The 18,099-nt window shown below is 37.5% G+C and overlaps 3 protein-coding genes across 4 annotated transcripts; all 3 read right to left on the bottom strand.

The window, feature by feature from the left end:
• Positions 1 to 3,670: 3,670 nt before the first annotated feature.
• LOC139950663 (F-box only protein 6-like) lies at positions 3,671 to 7,234 on the bottom strand. Its single transcript, XM_071949448.1, has 4 exons — positions 6,504 to 7,234; positions 5,939 to 6,179; positions 5,541 to 5,688; positions 3,671 to 5,382 (listed from the first exon to the last, which is right to left on the bottom strand). Exons 1-4 carry the CDS (start codon positions 7,045 to 7,047, stop codon positions 5,227 to 5,229), a joined length of 1,089 nt encoding a protein of 362 aa, XP_071805549.1. The 5' UTR covers positions 7,048 to 7,234; the 3' UTR covers positions 3,671 to 5,226.
• Positions 7,235 to 7,420: 186 nt separating this feature from the next.
• LOC139950664 (transmembrane protein 26-like) lies at positions 7,421 to 11,453 on the bottom strand. The gene is made up of 3 exons (XM_071949450.1): positions 11,440 to 11,453; positions 9,154 to 9,286; positions 7,421 to 8,535 (listed from the first exon to the last, which is right to left on the bottom strand). Exons 2-3 carry the CDS (start codon positions 9,193 to 9,195, stop codon positions 7,699 to 7,701), a joined length of 879 nt encoding a protein of 292 aa, XP_071805551.1. The 5' UTR covers positions 9,196 to 9,286; positions 11,440 to 11,453; the 3' UTR covers positions 7,421 to 7,698.
• A 749-nt stretch (positions 11,454 to 12,202) lies between these two features.
• Positions 12,203 to 18,048, bottom strand: LOC139950662 (uncharacterized). Of its 2 annotated transcripts, XM_071949446.1 has the most exons (7): positions 17,908 to 18,048; positions 16,742 to 17,535; positions 15,986 to 16,052; positions 15,356 to 15,483; positions 14,890 to 14,970; positions 14,615 to 14,662; positions 12,203 to 14,053 (listed from the first exon to the last, which is right to left on the bottom strand). In XM_071949446.1, the coding sequence occupies exons 2-7, from the start codon at positions 17,531 to 17,533 to the stop codon at positions 13,949 to 13,951; spliced, it is 1,221 nt and encodes a 406-aa protein (XP_071805547.1). In that variant the 5' UTR covers positions 17,534 to 17,535; positions 17,908 to 18,048; the 3' UTR covers positions 12,203 to 13,948. The 2 variants fall into 2 exon arrangements, with proteins under 2 accessions (XP_071805547.1, XP_071805548.1); XM_071949447.1 differs by lacking the exon at positions 14,615 to 14,662.
• Between the last annotated feature and the right edge of the window lie 51 nt (positions 18,049 to 18,099).

The following is an 18,099-nucleotide window of genomic DNA, read 5'->3' as shown; positions in this document are numbered from 1 at the left end:
ATGCAGCGCCCGAATTTGCTAAAAGGGTGATTGGTTTTCATGATTCTTGTAGTAAATTACTAGAATCGTGGTTCAAATTTCAAACATAGCCAAGGCTTCTTATTTGTGTAAAATGAGAAGCTAGGGTTGTGAAGAGGGGATTGGAACCGGAGTTCACTGAGATGAATCGTAAGACAGGAAATAATCACACTCTATGTTTCAATACATAGTAAAATGTTGTTAAATCATGGCCATTATTTGCCTCCAAATTTCCTGTTTTAGCCATTTACTTTGAATGATGTGAGACAGTTCAAAGTACTTTACCCACAATGCATCATAACACGTCCTAAGGCGTCGATACACATTCACAATATCACTAGGCCTATCAGGCAGTTTAATTAAGTGCAATTCACATGCCTTAAAGGAAAGTTTCAAAAGGTATTCTATTCTGATGGCCATTGTATATTTCTATGAGACATTGTATGCTAATATTTGTCATTCATGTTTAATGAAACTTGGGGTCAACGTACACAATGATTGACGAAACTGTCGAGTTGGTGGTGTCCCCAGCACAAACAGCGTGACGTTAAAACAAATGATGTAAACATCGCACAATGTGTTTGTTAGTACACAGTCTAACACAAATTATTGTTTTGACAACAAATTGCTATTTGTTGTCTTCATACAACCCATACTAAGAACGAAGTTATCGAGCCTTACCCTACTGGGAACTAGAGGAACTACAACTCAAATTAATACTCATTACCGCAAGTTGGTAAAGCAACCATCAGTCATGAGCCTATTGGGTCTATTCCCGTGAGCTATGAGCCTATTGGGTCTATTCCCGTGAGCTATGAGCCTATTGGGTCTATTCCCGTGAGCTATGAGCCTATTGGGTCTATTCCCGTGAGTGTCCTCACTATACATTTAGTCAACGGCACCAGCTACCCCGTTACTTATTGGATCATGTTGATCACAATGAAGGCCGTTTACCCACCATGGAGGGGTAAACAGTGTGCACATTACATGCACAACAACATGACATTTTAATCAAGGCAAGTCGTAGTAAATCCCACACGAGTTGTTAATTAGTGCAATAATCAAATGCTCAACTCGTTACACGAGATGAGAGGTTGGGAAGAATTCCTTATAACAAAGATGGTAATTTCCCTTGGCGAATCTATTGTTGGTTTGGATTTTTTTATTGAGCTTTTCGTCGAAGTGAAATTCACCTTTTTGAATAATTATGACGTTTATAAATTAGGTATGATGAAAGTGTCACCAGTTGACAATGGTTTCATGTGAGCTCGAGTTGATGGCCGCACCAAGAAATCTCGTTATAGTTATTATTGATTATAATTTTTTTATTTTCTGGTATTGGTGAAATCAAGGAGCCGTCACAGGTCCCTTTAATTTAACCTTCACCGTTTGGTCTGGAGGTACGTGTGTGAAGAGAAGACAATAGCAACATTTAGATGTGGGAGAAAAACGGGAAAACGTCCCACATTCAGCAGACATAGGGACAGAAAACCCAATCATCGTAAAAGCCCGCTCGGTGTGGGATTTCAAAGCTGGGTCTTTGCGAAACACAGTGAAGAAAGTAACAGGCTGTGTCGATTTCTTATAACTAGATATTTTCTGCACATTTTCTTGAGAATATTGTTTGCTTATAAAATGGCCGACTATTGTCGTAAATACCGATACTTCAAAATACTTTAGGCATGTAGCAGCTCCGGCTCCTTGTAATGTTGACCTAAAATGAGTAAATTTTATATACTTTTAATCCGGATTGGTCTAACCATTATTTACGATTATTCTCAAATTTATGTGATCTGTTCATCCTTCTCGTGGTAGTGTCCTTACACATCACTGAATACTACCCATCAACATGGCCAATATTCTGGCGCTACGATGTACAGTACATCCTACACAGATATAGTCGCTTTCTTGGCTTCAATATGACCATCTTTACCATGGTAACGATAGCAATTGACCGTTACATCGCAGTTTGTCACCCGTTGGTTTTCAAGACAAAGTGTACCCCAGCTAGGACTAAGGTTGTCATTGTTCTGACGTTTGTTCTCTCTGCCGTGTTAACGGCTCCGTGTGTCCTCAATTTCCGGGTGAGGTCACAGTTCATACTTTTTTCAATGATTGATTTCAAATGAAAGGGAAGAGAGAGAAATGTCAGGAAAAAAAGAATAATTCCAAGAAGATGCAAAAACTATGTTCAAACCAAGTGCTAGTGCTAATATCGTGCTTTCATGACTTTGGATGACATTCGCAGCAGATCCTTTCGGCTTTGGTGTTTGAAATGGCAAACATTGATCTAATGTAAAGTATTTGTTAAACCTTTTTAGTGGAGCCTTGTCATCAGTTGTCATTTTAACCAACTCGATGGCTATGTTTACAATGATTGTTCACACAATGTTTTGAAGGTTATAGTTGTTTGCTTTTACCGACAGGTCAAGTACAGCGTAGATGAGTACAAAACTACGTACATCGGCAAGACACAGTTTGCTTGTCGCACTATTAGCCTGGGCAAAACATATTCAGACTTCAAGATCATCTACGTCTCTATTATACTCTTCTGGCTACCAGTAATTGTAACGGGCGCCACCTACGTTGCAATTGTAGTCTTCGTGCGTCGTAACAACCAGACATTTAGCCGTTGCGGTGCCGCAGGGCGCCAGCTACAGAGCCACTGGAAGGCCGCGCGCGTTTTCCTGATTGTCTCCTGCGCCTACGTCATCTCATACGTTTTCTTTGCTACGTATACGTTGGTACAGAAGTACGCCATTTCACACGTAGGATCATTGGTGAAGAACAGATGGTTGCTATTACCATACGCAAACAGCTGTATGAATCCAGTGGTCTATTTCTTCATTAATCAAGGTTTCCGGAAAGAGTGTTTGAAAATGATCTGTCTCAACCGAGCTCGTCGAGCTAACAACGGGGACGGATTGTCTTCATCACGCCAGCATCAGGGAACAAGTAACACGCGAACAGACAGCTTGCAAGATGATTGCAAGGAGCCAACGCAAACCATTGAAGGTGGAGAGGAGAATGAGGGTTTCCAAGGAGAAAAGATCGAGGTTGGCAACGAGAATGTTAACGACAATTCCGAAAATAAAGGTATTGACACAGTTGTGTGCGTTACCGTACAAACAAAATTCAACCGTTTTTTTTTACCCATACACCGATGTGTGTTAGCACTGTATACTCGGTACTTTCCGAGTCCTGTGAAAAATTATCACAGGCAAGTTACTCGGGCTCGGGTGGGATTCGAACCCACGGCCCTTGCAATTCTAGAGCAGTGTCTTACCAACTAGATTTCCGAGGTTGCCCGGTAGCTAGAGTGTTTTGGCAGGGGTACCGCAACGATATAAGATATGTTAAATTTGCACCGAGTCCTGTGATGTTTTTTTTTTTTTTATTTAGTTTAGTATTCATCACAATGATTGAAAATCTCTCGCATTGCTTATGGTTTGAGAGACACAGATCAAGTGTCTAAAGGCAAAATATCCAAGACCGGGCAGTTCGATTAATAACTATAAAGGGATACACTGGTATTCTGGTAGAAATTGTATCGATTACCTATCGATTACCTATCGATTACTACCAAGGCACAGACAGTGTAAATAATCAACAATTCATGTATTCACAAGACTTTATCTATTACACAGAAAAACGTGTCAATGTCATATATAAATCTCGTTTTATTTTATAGCACAATGAGCTCGATTGAGTCACATGCAACTTTATAACGTCAACATAAATGTTATTACGAAAGTAAAGTTGAGTTGCACCTCACTCTTACTTCAATCAACAAAACCAAACTACTAATGTGTAAAATAAAAAGTTAGGAAAAGTTGTTTTGGTTTATGGTAATATCGTGAAGATTAATATAAATAACGAGAGTCAAAATGTTAAATATTCCTTTAATGTTAATACAATTCTAGTCACAGACTGCAAGTTAAAAGTCATATGCAGCATTACGTTACTGTAGTGGGTTTTTCTTTTTTACCGAGATTGTCTGAAACGGATTGAGTGATCCAGTGCATAACAATGCAAAAGCAAAAGAAACTTTATTTGCATCAAAATCAATGTTATAAAACATAATCTGTTCATGTATTTGGTAAGGGGAAGTTCTATAAAAGTTAACATGTAAAAATAAAGAAAACATCATGTATAATTTAATATAACGTATAAGTAATATGATTATTTAGTATAATATAAAAGCACATACTCTATGATTAACAGTTCTTGGTAATTGCAATGGACTGTAACCTTTCAAAACGAATGACATTGTACATTCCGATTCCTTTCTGGCAGGCAAGAACCTACACTCGCCATATGGAAAATGTTTCATTTTGTGCCATAATTTCCAAATGAATTTAAGATAATAACATGGGCTGAGGAGGATGTTTCAAAAGAGGGCGCTATCAGAACAAGTTTGTACACAGTTTGCCTGATGGGGGACAGAATCTTCTGCCACACCGGCCACTAAAATTGTTGACAGAAGTCCGACTGTTTCAATATTGCTACTACTCTGTTAAAGCATGCATGCAACTGTACAAACCACTGTACTTAAATGACTAAATTAGAGAAAGATGTTAATTGACTTTGTAACAAATATTGTAAAAAACAACTTTGCTTTTGTACCTCCTATGTACAAACTTCCACCCGCAATGTCCTTGTTACCCTATTGTCTGTTATGGTTGCTTTCCCGGTACACCACTAAGCACAAAACAGTACACCGCCCTCTTTTGTCAGTGTACGCCACTGTTTTATTGCACTCTCAAAGAGTAAGGATGTTTTTCTTCATGACTTTACAATCAGCTTCATTCATTAAATATACATTTAAATTATTTATGATTACAGTTAACTGTGTAATAAGGCATCAAGATGATGAGTATACATTTGCTGTTCTCCATTAACATATTTTGATGTAATTTTTTCCAATAAGTATTATTTATGCAAATTTGTTAACGGTGAAAAATTACACAATTCAACACTATTGCAGACAATTAAACCATTTACAAGCACCCGGTCTACAAATACCCATCAACTTAATGGAGAATTTGTTAATTCCTCATAAATTGTTCAATGAGTCAGCTTCTTGAATATATGACCTTATTTGGCACGAACTGTGTGTAAGTTGTCTATCCAGAAATAATGGGGATCATTGAATTCTGAGGAGCAGAAGCAATTCTCTTCAATGAATTACTCTAAAAAGTTTTTTTTTTATTCATCTGGATCATCCTTATGAAACTGAAGCTTGACAACTGATCCTGCCATCTTAGATCCATAATGCCCCGCCCAGAACTGTCTATCTTTGCTCTCATCCATATACTTAATAAACCGTAAGCCTTTTCCGTAATTGGAGAATATGTGTCTAACCTATGGATAAATAAAAGCAACATGACTCTAGTCAAGGTCTTTATACTCATTGTAGAATTATGTAATGTTAGTGTGGCATCCAATAATTTGAAAGCCACTTAGTGGCGTAAACAAATAAGTGCACCTGTGAGCTGCAATAGTTAATAACTTAGACTTACCTCTTTCCAGTCATTCGGAGCCCACTGTTGTGTTTCAATTGGTCCAAAAACAAACTCTTCAATAATATTGACTGGTTCATTTGAATTTTCCCTCAGTAGTTGCACTTTCAGTGAGTAAACATTTGCACAGTCAAAACGTGCAGCATACCTGAACAACAAAGAAAAAACAAACTGTAATAATTTTGAACTGCAATTGTTCTTGAGGGTTGTAACAAACGAGCCATCGTTATGTTTTCAGATACAAAAAGATGGATCCAGGGTGAGGGAAAGATTCCATTCCACTCTGTAGGGGTAGGGGAAAAGAATGTTGAAACTCATCTCAAGCCAAAGCTTTGTGAGCTACAGTACTTGTTCGACAACATCTCCCCATTCCTTTATTTTTTATGTAAATGACTTACCATTCAGAGATGACTATATCTGGTTGCCCTTCATCCAGCATAGCAGGTGAGAAACCTTCTTGTAAAAGGTCAATCAGCTGATAACGCTGACACAATCCGTATGATGTGGCAAATTGAGTAGGGCTTCCATCACTAATTGCAAGCAGTTTATCTGGTTTCTTAGCAGAACCATGATCTCCAGTTTCTACAACCCAACGATCTCCTCCATTCTCTGTTATGATCCAGCCACCTTTAACACCATCTTTTAATTGAAAAAAAGTACTTAAAAATCAAATATGGTGTTGGCCTATTCAAAATTAAGAATCAAAGAACATTTGCAGCCCTTTTTAAAATTTTAATAAACCGTTTAGTTTGTGTTCCTTAATCCTTGCTTCCTCCATCCAGTATATCTGCCTTCAAAAAACTAAAAAATGAATCACATCACAAATTTATTTATAAGATGGTTTTAGCCAGGGAACCTATTTAATTGATGATATAAAAGGTAACATACATTTCCAATTCTGTTTTTATTTTTTATTTTTTACAACATAGCGTAGAGATTTATCAAACAAAGTCAAAAGCTAACCTTTGCCACTTGGATTCTTGATGAGATTTCTAGTATAAGGAGATTTCAGGTAGAATTCCTTCCAGTTTTCCGGATAAAAGGGTGCCATATACCTCTCAATGAATCGGCTTGTTCGGTAACACTTCTTCCGCCAAAGTGTCTGCCCCTTGATGACATTTCTCCAAAGCCGACAGACGAGGGCACAATTCAGCAACCATTTATCGGAAACGAACGATATTACATTGGTCAAAGCTTCTTCGGGTAGTTTATCGATCGATGCTTCATATGTTACTTCACTCTTACAATCGTCCACCTCTTTCCTGTTGTTTTCATTGACATCGAGATGAGTTATTTGTTCCAAATCACATAGATTTTCCAGTTCCGGTGATTCTGCGATGGGCGTCGCCATCTTGGAAATGGCACAATTTGCGTTCGTTTGTTTGTAAGAATATGTGTTTACTCCACCGCACATAACTGTGTGGCCTCGCCCAGTGCGTACGGGACTGGACCCGCGTACGGGACTGACTAGCACATGGTGACTGGCATGCCGTTTCAAATCATGCATTCATTATTTTGAGGAGACAGTTTATTCAAGACACCTTTTGTTTTAGTTATTATATAAAGTTATGAGGCAAACGACTAGCTTTAACGGATGGGGTCATATAGGCCTATACACCTTTCCGATGGTTCGTCGCTCAATACAGTGGACCAAAAATGTTTCTTCCAAAAGTCTGCGTCACTTCTTACGCCACAACTGATCTTTTAATTATTTTGCTTGAAAGCAATTTAGTGCAAATATTTTTTACGGATCTTTAGTCTTGACCATAGCCTGGCCTCGGAAGGCTAAATAACACACTAACACAAACAACAAATAAACTAACAAAACAGTGGTAAGAAGAAAATGGCGACAAGCAGAAATGTGGAGGACATAACATGTAGCACTTAATTTACTAACTAGCACGAAAAACAAGGGCTCCATTGCTGTTGCGACATTGTGCCATCGTCAGCAATACATCGAATGTGGCCATGAAACATCATCAATCAAACTAGCGAAATTAAATAAACAAAAAACTTTGCATAAAGGTCCTCTTTTCTTTTAATATGGCTTGCATATATCTAGACGTCACTTACACGAAACAAACCAGAAATAGTGGTTTATTTCTTTAGTGCATCAGATGCTAAGTAGTCCACGGACGATTTGAAGAACTGATGCTCTTTATTGTGAAGAATTCATGGAGACGGCATCGTATGGGTCTTCATCATGTTCTTTTGTCGGCAGATTCTTCTCGTGTACAAACAAAAACCCATTTTTCTTCAGATTTGCTATTTTCTTTGCTGTTGCATCCGTAGCCTTCTTTTGAAGTCGCACCTTTTCGCGCCTTTCTATATGCAGAACGAAGATTCTGTAAGTCTGTAACACAATCACTAGGGAGTTTTTGCATGTGAAGAAGACATTAGTATGACTATAGACCTGATAGCGAAGAATTAATGTCAGACGAAATACTAAGAATGGAGCGTCTTGGAGGAGTAGGCTTGCTACTATAGACCAGACACTTGTATCTAGACAAGTGAACGTTGGTACCGTGTCTTCACGTATCTCGTGCTTAGGTTTAATTGGTATGACCATCAATCCGTCATTCGTTTCAGAAGTGGGTAGAGGTCTAACGACTCGAGACGAGGCCAAACGCGGAAACCTTTTGAATAGAGCCCTCTTTATTTTACGTTGACCATCACTAGGTGTAGTCGGTTTTGACTGGCTGGAAGAAGTTCCACGCTGGTCCCTGATAGACGTCATAACGAGAGCGAATTGAATAAGACTCCAACTCCATAAGGTGAGAAGGGTGAATACCAGTGAACGATCATACTTGACGCTAACCTCATTAAACCCATCGAAGAATTCAATTATATCAGCTGCCGTAGCGAAGTAAACGAGTAAGAGTTCCGATAGTTCATTTCGTGTAATGGAACCTTTAGGTAGAAGCCATCGACCGACAATAAGAAGTAATGGTAGCATCTGCTCTACCACTAAGATCCATTGCGTCTGCCCATTATCCTATCAAGTAAAATGATAAGATTGAATTATATTGACTAGGCTTTTATTTCATTGTTGTCTGTATTCTAGTGTTTATTCCGTGTACTATAATAATGTCATGTCAACCAAGAGAAGACTTTAGTGTTTCCATGGTTACAAGTCGACTTCCCTTGTCACATCCAGCTCCACCTTTGTATTATGGACACGAACAGTTAAGTCTGGCGTCCTGTATCCCCTTCCAATATAGATCTAGACTTAACTTTATAACTTAACTTAGATGCATTTATAAAGCGCTTTAACACTGTTTCAAAGCGCTGTACAGTCAAGAAAAACTTTAAAAGACACCGAGTCATATTGAGCGATCCGACTCGCCTTTGCACAACATTTAAAATGCCACGTGTTTATTATAAATCATTGTGTCTTTCCATCATTTCGTCATCATCCTGTGAAAACCTCCATTGGTACACTAAAGTTTAGCAATAGTAAGCATAAAAAGGGCCGTAAGGCCTACATCATTCTGAATGTGTCGTTCGTAAGTGATCATTGTTGATGAGTTTAGGTAAAAACAAAACAAATAAGGCTAAAACGTTTTGCATAAAGTGTACTGAAATTTAAACTAAATCTTGCCCACGATCTTACCTTTTGGACATCATCCACTATCTCACCGTTGACATGTTTCATTGTTGCTTAGCGGCGCTCTAACAACTCCAGTTCCAATACCCAAATAGCCGGCACTGATCCAAAGAGAAAAACGATCACGCTTGGGCAAAACCTAAGAGCAAAATTAATATATTGTTTAACCCAATGTTGAATGTAATATAAAATAATGAGTTTACTAAAACTTGTAAAGTTACTGACAGCTAAAGTTGTTATTTTGGTGGTTGTATGAGATCCATTCAGAACCAGGACAAGATCCTATCATTGTATTTTCTGATATATCTTCATGCCCCGATCCCCTCCCCCACCCGCGACGCCCCCCGTCCACCATCGGTCATGCCACTGTAGAGGAGGTCAGCTTGATCCAGAAATGACCCGATATAATGACCCGGTTTTATAAGAGTGGGTGTAAGCGTGCCTTTTGAACCTGCTTGTACACTGCTATATTCAAGCAGTCAGTTTTATAAGATGGCTATGGTCATCAGAGTCTCCAAATCAATCTGCAGCAATAGTCTCCCCTTCAATACCATCGCCATCACTCCTCATAAAGATACGAATTAATTACGATGAAACGGAAATTAATACTGACTACGAATTCATTTCGGCTTTGTCTGAATGATGTAGTACCGTAGCAATTGACTTTTGGACGGCTTAAAATTGAAGGCTCTATTTTGATCGGCTTCTATTTGGTTTGCTAAGATCGTTTAGGTCATTAATCATAAGACGCGTACTTGAAGATGACTTTAAGTGGTGGCAAATGTTAAAGGTGGTTATTCTCTCAAAGTCAGGTAAATTTGAATACAGTGCAAGTCTTCCTCAGTCTGCCAATATTATGTAGAGTTAAGTCAAAATTCTACACTCATTGAGACAAATCGTTAATACAGAACAAAAAATAAGATTAAAATCTGTTTCACCTCTAACAAGAAATTGTCTGAATGACCTGCCGGAATTTGGCATGAGGAAGGTTTTTATTTCATTAATAACCATATGTCGGTCTAGTCAAGATGTCAGATTGTAAATTATTGTTGAGCGCATTATCGGATACCTCATATCATCAGGAGTGACATATTATTATACATCTTGAAATATGTACTTTATATTGATTGAACGAGGGGGATACAAACATCTTAGCCAACATTATCGATGTCATTTTATAAGAGCTTATTAAAGCGACTTCTCACCAAAATAACCGTTTTTAAGTCTTTCCTCTTTTCAAGTTATTTACAATGGACTTTTACCCCTTTCAAGCCACATACTAGAAATTCAGATGAGTGAAACCAAACTATATATCATTAAAACTCTTACAAACAGGTAATTACTGCCGTCAAAATCAAGACGTTGTAATCAATAATAATCTATTATACAATAATGCTATTCTACTTCCATTGTGATTAGGTAATAAAGGCCGTTTAAACAATAATGCTATTCTACTTCCATTGTGGTTAGGTAATATAGGCCTATTATACAATAATGCTATTCTACTTCCATTGTGGTTAGGTAATATAGGCCTATTATACAATAATGCTATTCTACTTCCATTGTGGTTAGGTAATATAGGCCTATTATACAATAATGCTATTCTACTTCCATTGTGGTTAGGTAATATAGGCCTATTATACAATAATGCTATTCTACTTCCATTGTGGTTAGGTAATATAGGCCTATTATACAATAATGCTATTCTACTTCCATTGTGGTTAGGTAATATAGGCCTATTATACAATAATGCTATTCTACTTCCATTGTGGTTAGGTAATATAGGCCTATTATACAATAATGCTATTCTACTTCCATTGTGGTTAGGTAATATAGGCCTATTATACAATAATGCTATTCTACTTCCATTGTGGTTAGGTAATATAGACCTATTACAATAATGCTGTTCTACTTCACTTTGAAACAATAACCACACTTACTAAATATTTCCTCGTCAGAAAAAAAATCGAAGTTTATTTTGTGAAGCTCAAGTCCACAGAATATGAGGACTCAGTCCAGAGGATGGTAGGATTTGAGTCCACAGAATGAAAGGACTCAAGTCTACCGAATTTGAGGACTCAAGTCTACAGAATGTGAGGACTCAAGTCTACAGAATGTAAGAATTCAAGTCTACAGAATGTAAGGACTCAAGTCTACAGAATGTGAGGATCAAGTGCGCCAGTTTCGTATGTACTCTGGTCCGTATACCATGCCAATGCTTGCTCATGAGTAAATTTTGAACAGTTTTGTATTAAAAAAAACTTAATACACGAAATAACATACTCAACTTACCACTTCCATTCCCCTCCCTTTTTCCAAGCCATCGTGAAGATTAACTCGGCCACTTGAACCAATGAAGCTAGGGCCAATAAATAGTAAGATGTGTCAGACTTCAGTCCAACAATCAGTTGGATGGCTGCTATGGTGTGGCCAGCAAAAAGCAGACGGGTCAAAATGGCTTTAAAAATGGAGAACCAAATCATACTGCCTCTCGAAATCGACGTAGCATTAATTATGGTAGCTCTCCGATTTATATTTGTCAAGTAACTCGTCAAGTTTACTAATTAGTAGGATTCACCTCGAAAGACTAACATTAAAATGTCTCTAAAAGGTACTTTGTTTCAGTAATGCTGAACGACGGAACCCAACGGTGCTTTCAGGTGTGATGTTTCATCCAAGCTTATACACACACTTGCCGGATATTGGCTCGTAGTTTCAAAATGTATCAAACACTGCGTAAAGAAGACTCAAAAGAGTGGTTTAAGAGGCACACGCCAGACTTGGACGTGTAAGTGCCCATCAGCTAAAGCCACATTTGAACAATATGGCCCGAGTTAACTTGCTCTACCGCACTGCGGCGTTAAGATTGGTTATTGGTCACGGTGTTGCTTTTTGGCCCAAGTTAACTTGCTCTACCGCACTGCGGCGTTAAGATTGGTTATTGGTCACGGTGTTGCTTTTTGGCCCAAGTTAACTTGCTCTACCGCACTGCGGCGTTAAGATTGGTTATTGGTCACGTTGTTGCTTTTTGGCCCAAGTTAACTTGCTCTACCGCACTGCGGCGTTAAGATTGGTTATTGGTCACGGTGTTGCTTTTTGGCCCAAGTTAACTTGCTCTACCGCACTGCGGCGTTAAGATTGGTTATTGGTCACGGTGTTGCTTTTTGGCCCAAGTTAAATTGCTCTACCGCACTGCGGCAGTAAGACTGGTTATTAGTCACGTGTTGCTGTTTGTTCCGGCGTCAATACGAACCTCCATCCGTCTGACAAACACTCATTGACAACGTTTTATGAACAACATTCATCAGTTGTTAGGAGCAGCTGACGTTGCATTTAATACCACATGATACCACAATCTGAGAAAGTCGAGTTGGTCTAAATTACAAGTATAGCCGTCCCCTTAACACTTTTTATGGATTGCTTCCAGTTAAAGGCAGTAGTGGACACTATTGGTACTTACTCAAAATAATTATTAGCATGGGAACTTTGTTTTCATTCTGGAAAGATAAGAACAAAGATATACACAGTCATCATTATGCCACAAAGTTGACAAAGATAAACTTGTCTCATTATTTCCCTTTTTAATAAATAATGTTGCACATCAACATTTGGTTACCAGCTTTATAAGACTTGTAAGTCTTAATGACAGGGTCTAATTAAAATTTCTCAACTCACAACCCAACAAGTTCTTGTTGGTCGTCAAGCATTGTGCTATAAATAATACAACGATAGATTAAAGGCAAATACCTTTGGCTTTTTACCTGTTGGTTATTTTAATCCTATGTATATATTTTTATATGCAATAAAAATATACTAAGAACATTTCAAAAGATACTGGTAGCGTTAAGATATTCAATTAGATAAGACGTTTATTCCATACTCTTGTTGAAAAATGATACAATAATATGAGAATTTATCAGTACATATAAAGGTATATCAAAAACAAAAGCGCATGTAAGTATACAAAATTAATATAATGTCACCAATATAATATCACAAAAATCTGGAGCCGTTATGTCAACGCAAAAACTGATAAACGGCTCTGCGTGGAACATTTCAAAACATTTCAAAGATTGAAATGTTTTTTAATCCCTTTCTCTAAAACACCATGTTCCTTATTAGGAAATCGTTTCCCAAGAAGTTACACATTATCAACAGCTGCAGTGCTTCTTACCAAGTAAAGTTTGTTTGATCACTAATTTATTTAACTGCAATAAACATACTTAATAAAGCCAATTATTACACTCCCGATATAGAACATAAAAAGATTTCTAACTAGTTTCAAAGTTTTTTTTTAAAGTAGCATCGTTCGCAAATGAGACTTTCTTCATGATTTAAAAACTTGCTTGTTTATAATATATTGTATTTGTAAACTAATACTAATAATAATAATAATAATGCATTTATAATGCGCCATCTATCTAGTGTACAAGACCCTATTCCGAGGCGCAGAACAAAAAACAATACATACAACAAAAAAGAAATGTAGAACATAAAACAAAATTATACAATGAATAGTCTACTGTCAAGACATGTAATGAGCTAAGTGTAAAAGGATTTAAATAAATGAGTTTTAAGCAAGTTTTTAAACAATGGAAGAGAACTACAACTAGCCCAATGTAAGTATTTAAAAAGGACACATTGCCATGTATTGGGCACTTTAGGCTTACCAGTAGAAGATAATGACTCATATATCTCTCGAAAATGTGTGGTTTTCCTTCTAAATCGTGAACTAACACGATCCGCCCGCCACGTGGAGTCAGAACTTTCATGATTCTACCAAACAGAAAAAGACCTGTCGCTAATAATCACTCTCATAATCATAACAGCTAATTTGCGGGTCGCTACTGGAAGGATGCGGGCCTCTTCGAATCATGTTGTATGTGAAAGGCGCTGGAGTTTGAACCTTAGCAGGGAAAGAGAGAACACACCAATCAATTTAAAGACAATGTAAATAGTCACGTGAGTTGGGGTAAAGTTGGATTGCAATGCAATCTACTGAGTTAACATGAACTGGTTAACTGTGTTCGTGTTTAAGATAAGAAATGTTGACTAAAACAAGAAAGATTTTTGGGGTTGAACAAAGAATTGACTAGAGTGGTTTATATTGATATCTAAAACAAGAAAGAGCTGACTGGAGATGGAGGATCTAGACATTTACCTAAAAGTAACCACAGTATAAGTTAAGATAAGATAAGATAAGAACTTTATTAATTAAAACTATAGATAGTGCAAATGTTAATTAATGTCATTGTGTTTTCAGCACACTGTGTGAAATCTCTGCATATAGTCTTGCAGCCCGACCATGGTGGTTTACTTACATAAAGTTTGGGGACATAGACATCTATTGGGGGGGCGGAGGGAGTGCCTCTGTATTCCTCCCCCCCTCCCCAAGTTGACAAGTTCAGTACCAATACTCCTTTGATGGATTATTAGTTTCTTGCGTTTTGAAAGTAACAATTCTTACCTGATACACTGGTACTCGAGGTTGTTGTGTGTGGCGTACCATCTTGAGCTAACAGATTGACAGATGTTGATAAACAACACAGAACAATTATGAGAAGAGTGGTCAACATAATGGATGGGCATTTTTAACAGGTACTGCCTACTTCGAGTCAGAATCGCACACTTTCTCTTAAAAATTGTTAATGTCATCTTAAATAACCACTTGGGACCTACAGCCTAAGGGGATGAGTCATGTCCAATGCAATCTACTTGGTTAACATGAACTGGTTAACTTACCGGTAGACCAAACGCTGGCACTAGAACTTGTGGTGTGCGGTGTGCCATCATGGCAGCCGTTGAGAGAAAGTTGTCATTGGGCTATCAGATCAAAAATAGCAGTTTGATAAACAATACAGAATTTGAGAAGAGTGGTCCAAAAAGGGAGTGGATGTACTTTTTTACAGGTAGTGCCTACTTCGAGTCAAAATAATGACATAATTTCTCTTTAAAATTTTCTCTTTAAAATTTTCTCAAGAAAATTGTTTGCTTTGGAAAAAAGTATGAATTTTAATGTGAAATACAAATTACATTACTTGTATTGTACATTCACTTTAATTAAAAAGATTAAATTAGTAATCATAGTAACTATGTTGAATTGTCAACAGCGAGCAAGTTTTCCAGCCAGTGCAGTAGTACAAGTTATGTTTACTATAAAATAAAATAAAAACCAGTTTTTATAAATAAAGATCATTTCTTTATTTACCTGTTCAAGAGTAATGCCTGGAACATACGGGAGTCCTTTAGGTCTCTCATAGTTATTTCCTTGAAACTGTAGCAGAAAGTCCCGGTCATAAACCCTCTTCCCTTCTGGATTCAGAGGGCTCCATTGATCTGTAACCAGAAAGCAAATTGTAAACACTAATGACTGAGTGACTGTGAGTGAAATTGACAGTTTGTCGGCTGAGTGGTACAAAGTTGTAAATTGCAATTGATTATATTAAAGTCATTAATCAAAATGCTTTCTTATATCAAATCTTCCAAAAAAAATATCAAAACCCAGAAATAATGGTTTTATTCAGAAAATAACTGTTATTTACTTTGGAGACCACTTTTGATCAATAAACCCCATTTACCGGGAGATCCTTGAAAAATACCCCAAAGCGATTTAATAAAATCCAAACTGCGCTAAAACCTCCACGATGCTGAGCCAACCAGTTCTATTAGTAATTTGAATCAATAACTGATTAAAATATACCGAAAAGGGTAAAAGCAAATCCATTTTGAATTGCTGTCATTTATGATTGAGGAATACTCATATCTCACATTGGAACAAATGCATCCCATTTTCACTCAATGGAGTTTGTTTGTCTTGTAAATCCACTTTTATTCTTACCTTCTTTGTAAATATATTTCAGTACACTGGTTGTATTCTTGGCACATGTTTGTCTGGTCCACTTGTCCTGCAGGCAAAAACATTAATGGTTTCATGGTAAAATTATTGCAAACCATGCATGATTAAAAAGTACAACAAGTGTACAACATAAACATTATGTTCATTAATTCACAAGAACGACATGTAAAACCCAGAATGCTAACATTTGGGATTGCAGTTTTATGGTAGGACCAGGAATTCTGCAAAATTGACCCTGGATATCATGATGGTTTGGAACGACATCAACTCCACGAACCCTTAGTGCTGTCAGCCTTATGATAAGCATTTACCGATAATACAATTAATTTGGTAAACAAACTTGATAAAAAATCCAGTCCCTGGTTTCTTTCTTGAAACAATCAATTTATGAATCTTTGAATTGTCTATATGTTACTAAAGTCCCCAAAATTCAAGACAAACCAAACAAAGACAAATATCTGAATCCTCATCACAAGTTTGTCTTTTAAGTGACTGTAAATGTGTACCGTCTTGAATCCATTAACTTATCACAGGTTCTGCCCAAAAGTCTGTAACAGTCCGATACAAAGCGCACTTTCTCAATGTAACTGCAATTTCATGATGGCAGACTCATGTTATTCACAATGGGTAAGCATCAGGCTTTTGTAATGGACTGGGACAGAGTAGAGCATAAACATTGATCAGTCTGCTATTCTTAGTTTCTTCAAGTTACCCAATAAATACAAGAATTATAAGTACCAGTAAGGTCAGGTCAGCATCATTCTGCACTAGTTCACCAAGAGATATCATCACATCATTTTCTTTAAGATCCATGAAGGTCAAACCATCAGGAACAGACTGTGGATGTTTCGTTATTGCCTTCTCAAGATCTTTGCAGATTCTCTTCTTGAAATCTTGACCCTTGTTGCCATTATTGGATCCTCCTTCCATAAGGTGGTTGACCTCATCTAGTTTGCGTGCTGTCTGTGATGCTTCTCTTCTGTCGGAGGCTTGCAAACTCTTTAAAAACTCAACTTTACTTTTATGAATAGTTTCTGCCTCCTTTATCAGTTTTTGCTCCTCATTCCTGATCCTTGATACCTCCTTAGTAGCTTTTCTGCTGATCTTTTCTTTGGTGTCCAAAAACACTTTGTCCAGTTTCGTAAAGAACTTGTCAATATTTTCCCCTGACAGCTCAAACTCAGTCTTACTTCTTCTGGCTTTGGCAACTAGTGTAGAAAAAACCTGTAATTGCTCAAATTGTTGTTTTAAAACATTTTCCTGCTGTGTAAAATTGTTCACAAGATTCTTCATGTCTAAATTATCTGGCAGATCAGAAACATTTCCATTCAAGATGGTTTCTTGTCTGCACAGTGGACAAGGAAGTTTGTTGCTTGGTGGCCTCTGGTTCTTGCAGATTTCTTGAAGACATTGAAGACAAAAAGTATGAAAACAATTGAGCCACTTTGGCTGCCTGAACCGATGGGTGCAAATTGAGCACTCGATGCTGTCCTCAATCTTGGCAAGCGATGTCTGTGCATTGGTTGCCATCTCTAACCATACAAAAAAAGACAAAAATAACATTCTCAAAGCCAAAACCATAACTTGTTTACATCGAGTCACATTTGACCAAATTCTGAACAAGTTGCAAACTACAATGCTCTAGTTTTCCTGATCCATGGTTATCAGAAGTAAGTGGATCACGTGGTACAAGCAAGTTTGACACCTGCAAACCAGCTAGACTACCACTTACATAGTTTTGACTGTATTTTTTAAACTCAAGAGTGTTTTGGATCTCTGGACATTTGAGCGCGTATCCTCAATCAACCATGTGGATAAATTCAGTAAAGTTATGACTAACTGTAATTGACCGTTGCTGTGAAAAGGTCAGTAAATCGTAGCCGTTTTTCGGCATGTAAACTTACCTATAATGTTAAGTTGTGTTCTCGTCGGTTTACTTGTTTCTTGTAGTAGTCATTCCAAGTCCATCCGAGGATCCAACGATACCCAATTAATGTAGTTGACAATCACTTCATAGCTACGTCACAACTCAGTGGGAAAACCCGTGAATGAGGGCATTGCGCAAGAATTGTTACCATCTATAAGGGGATTTCCCT

The sequence above is a fragment of the Asterias amurensis genome, chromosome 18 (genome assembly GCF_032118995.1).
Source record: "Asterias amurensis chromosome 18, ASM3211899v1".
NCBI lineage: Eukaryota > Metazoa > Echinodermata > Asteroidea > Forcipulatida > Asteriidae > Asterias > Asterias amurensis.
The sequence above is the reverse complement of the archived record's forward strand: the minus strand, read 5'-3'. Positions and strand labels throughout refer to the sequence as shown.

What these genes read in the sequence shown, in the direction of transcription:
- LOC139950664 (XM_071949450.1), bottom strand. Translation starts at nt 9,195, where the DNA reads ATGAAACATGTCAACGGTGAGATAGTGGATGATGTCCAAAAG. An exon ending in TAGTGGATGATGTCCAAAAG is followed by an intron (nt 8,536 to 9,153) that starts GTAAGATCGTGG and finishes TTTACTTGATAG; the next exon opens with GATAATGGGCAGACGCAATG.
- LOC139950663 (XM_071949448.1), bottom strand. Translation starts at nt 7,047, where the DNA reads ATGCATGATTTGAAACGGCATGCCAGTCACCATGTGCTAGTCAGTCCC. An exon ending in CAAGAATCCAAGTGGCAAAG is followed by an intron (nt 6,180 to 6,503) that starts GTTAGCTTTTGA and finishes TTCAATTAAAAG; the next exon opens with ATGGTGTTAAAGGTGGCTGG. An exon ending in GATATAGTCATCTCTGAATG is followed by an intron (nt 5,689 to 5,938) that starts GTAAGTCATTTA and finishes TTTGTTGTTCAG; the next exon opens with GTATGCTGCACGTTTTGACT.
- LOC139950662 (XM_071949446.1), bottom strand. Translation starts at nt 17,533, where the DNA reads ATGGCAACCAATGCACAGACATCGCTTGCCAAGATTGAGGACAGCATC. An exon ending in CAGGCATTACTCTTGAACAG is followed by an intron (nt 14,971 to 15,355) that starts GTAAATAAAGAA and finishes TTGATCTGATAG; the next exon opens with CCCAATGACAACTTTCTCTC. An exon ending in CTCGAGTACCAGTGTATCAG is followed by an intron (nt 14,054 to 14,614) that starts GTAAGAATTGTT and finishes TTCCCTGCTAAG; the next exon opens with GTTCAAACTCCAGCGCCTTT.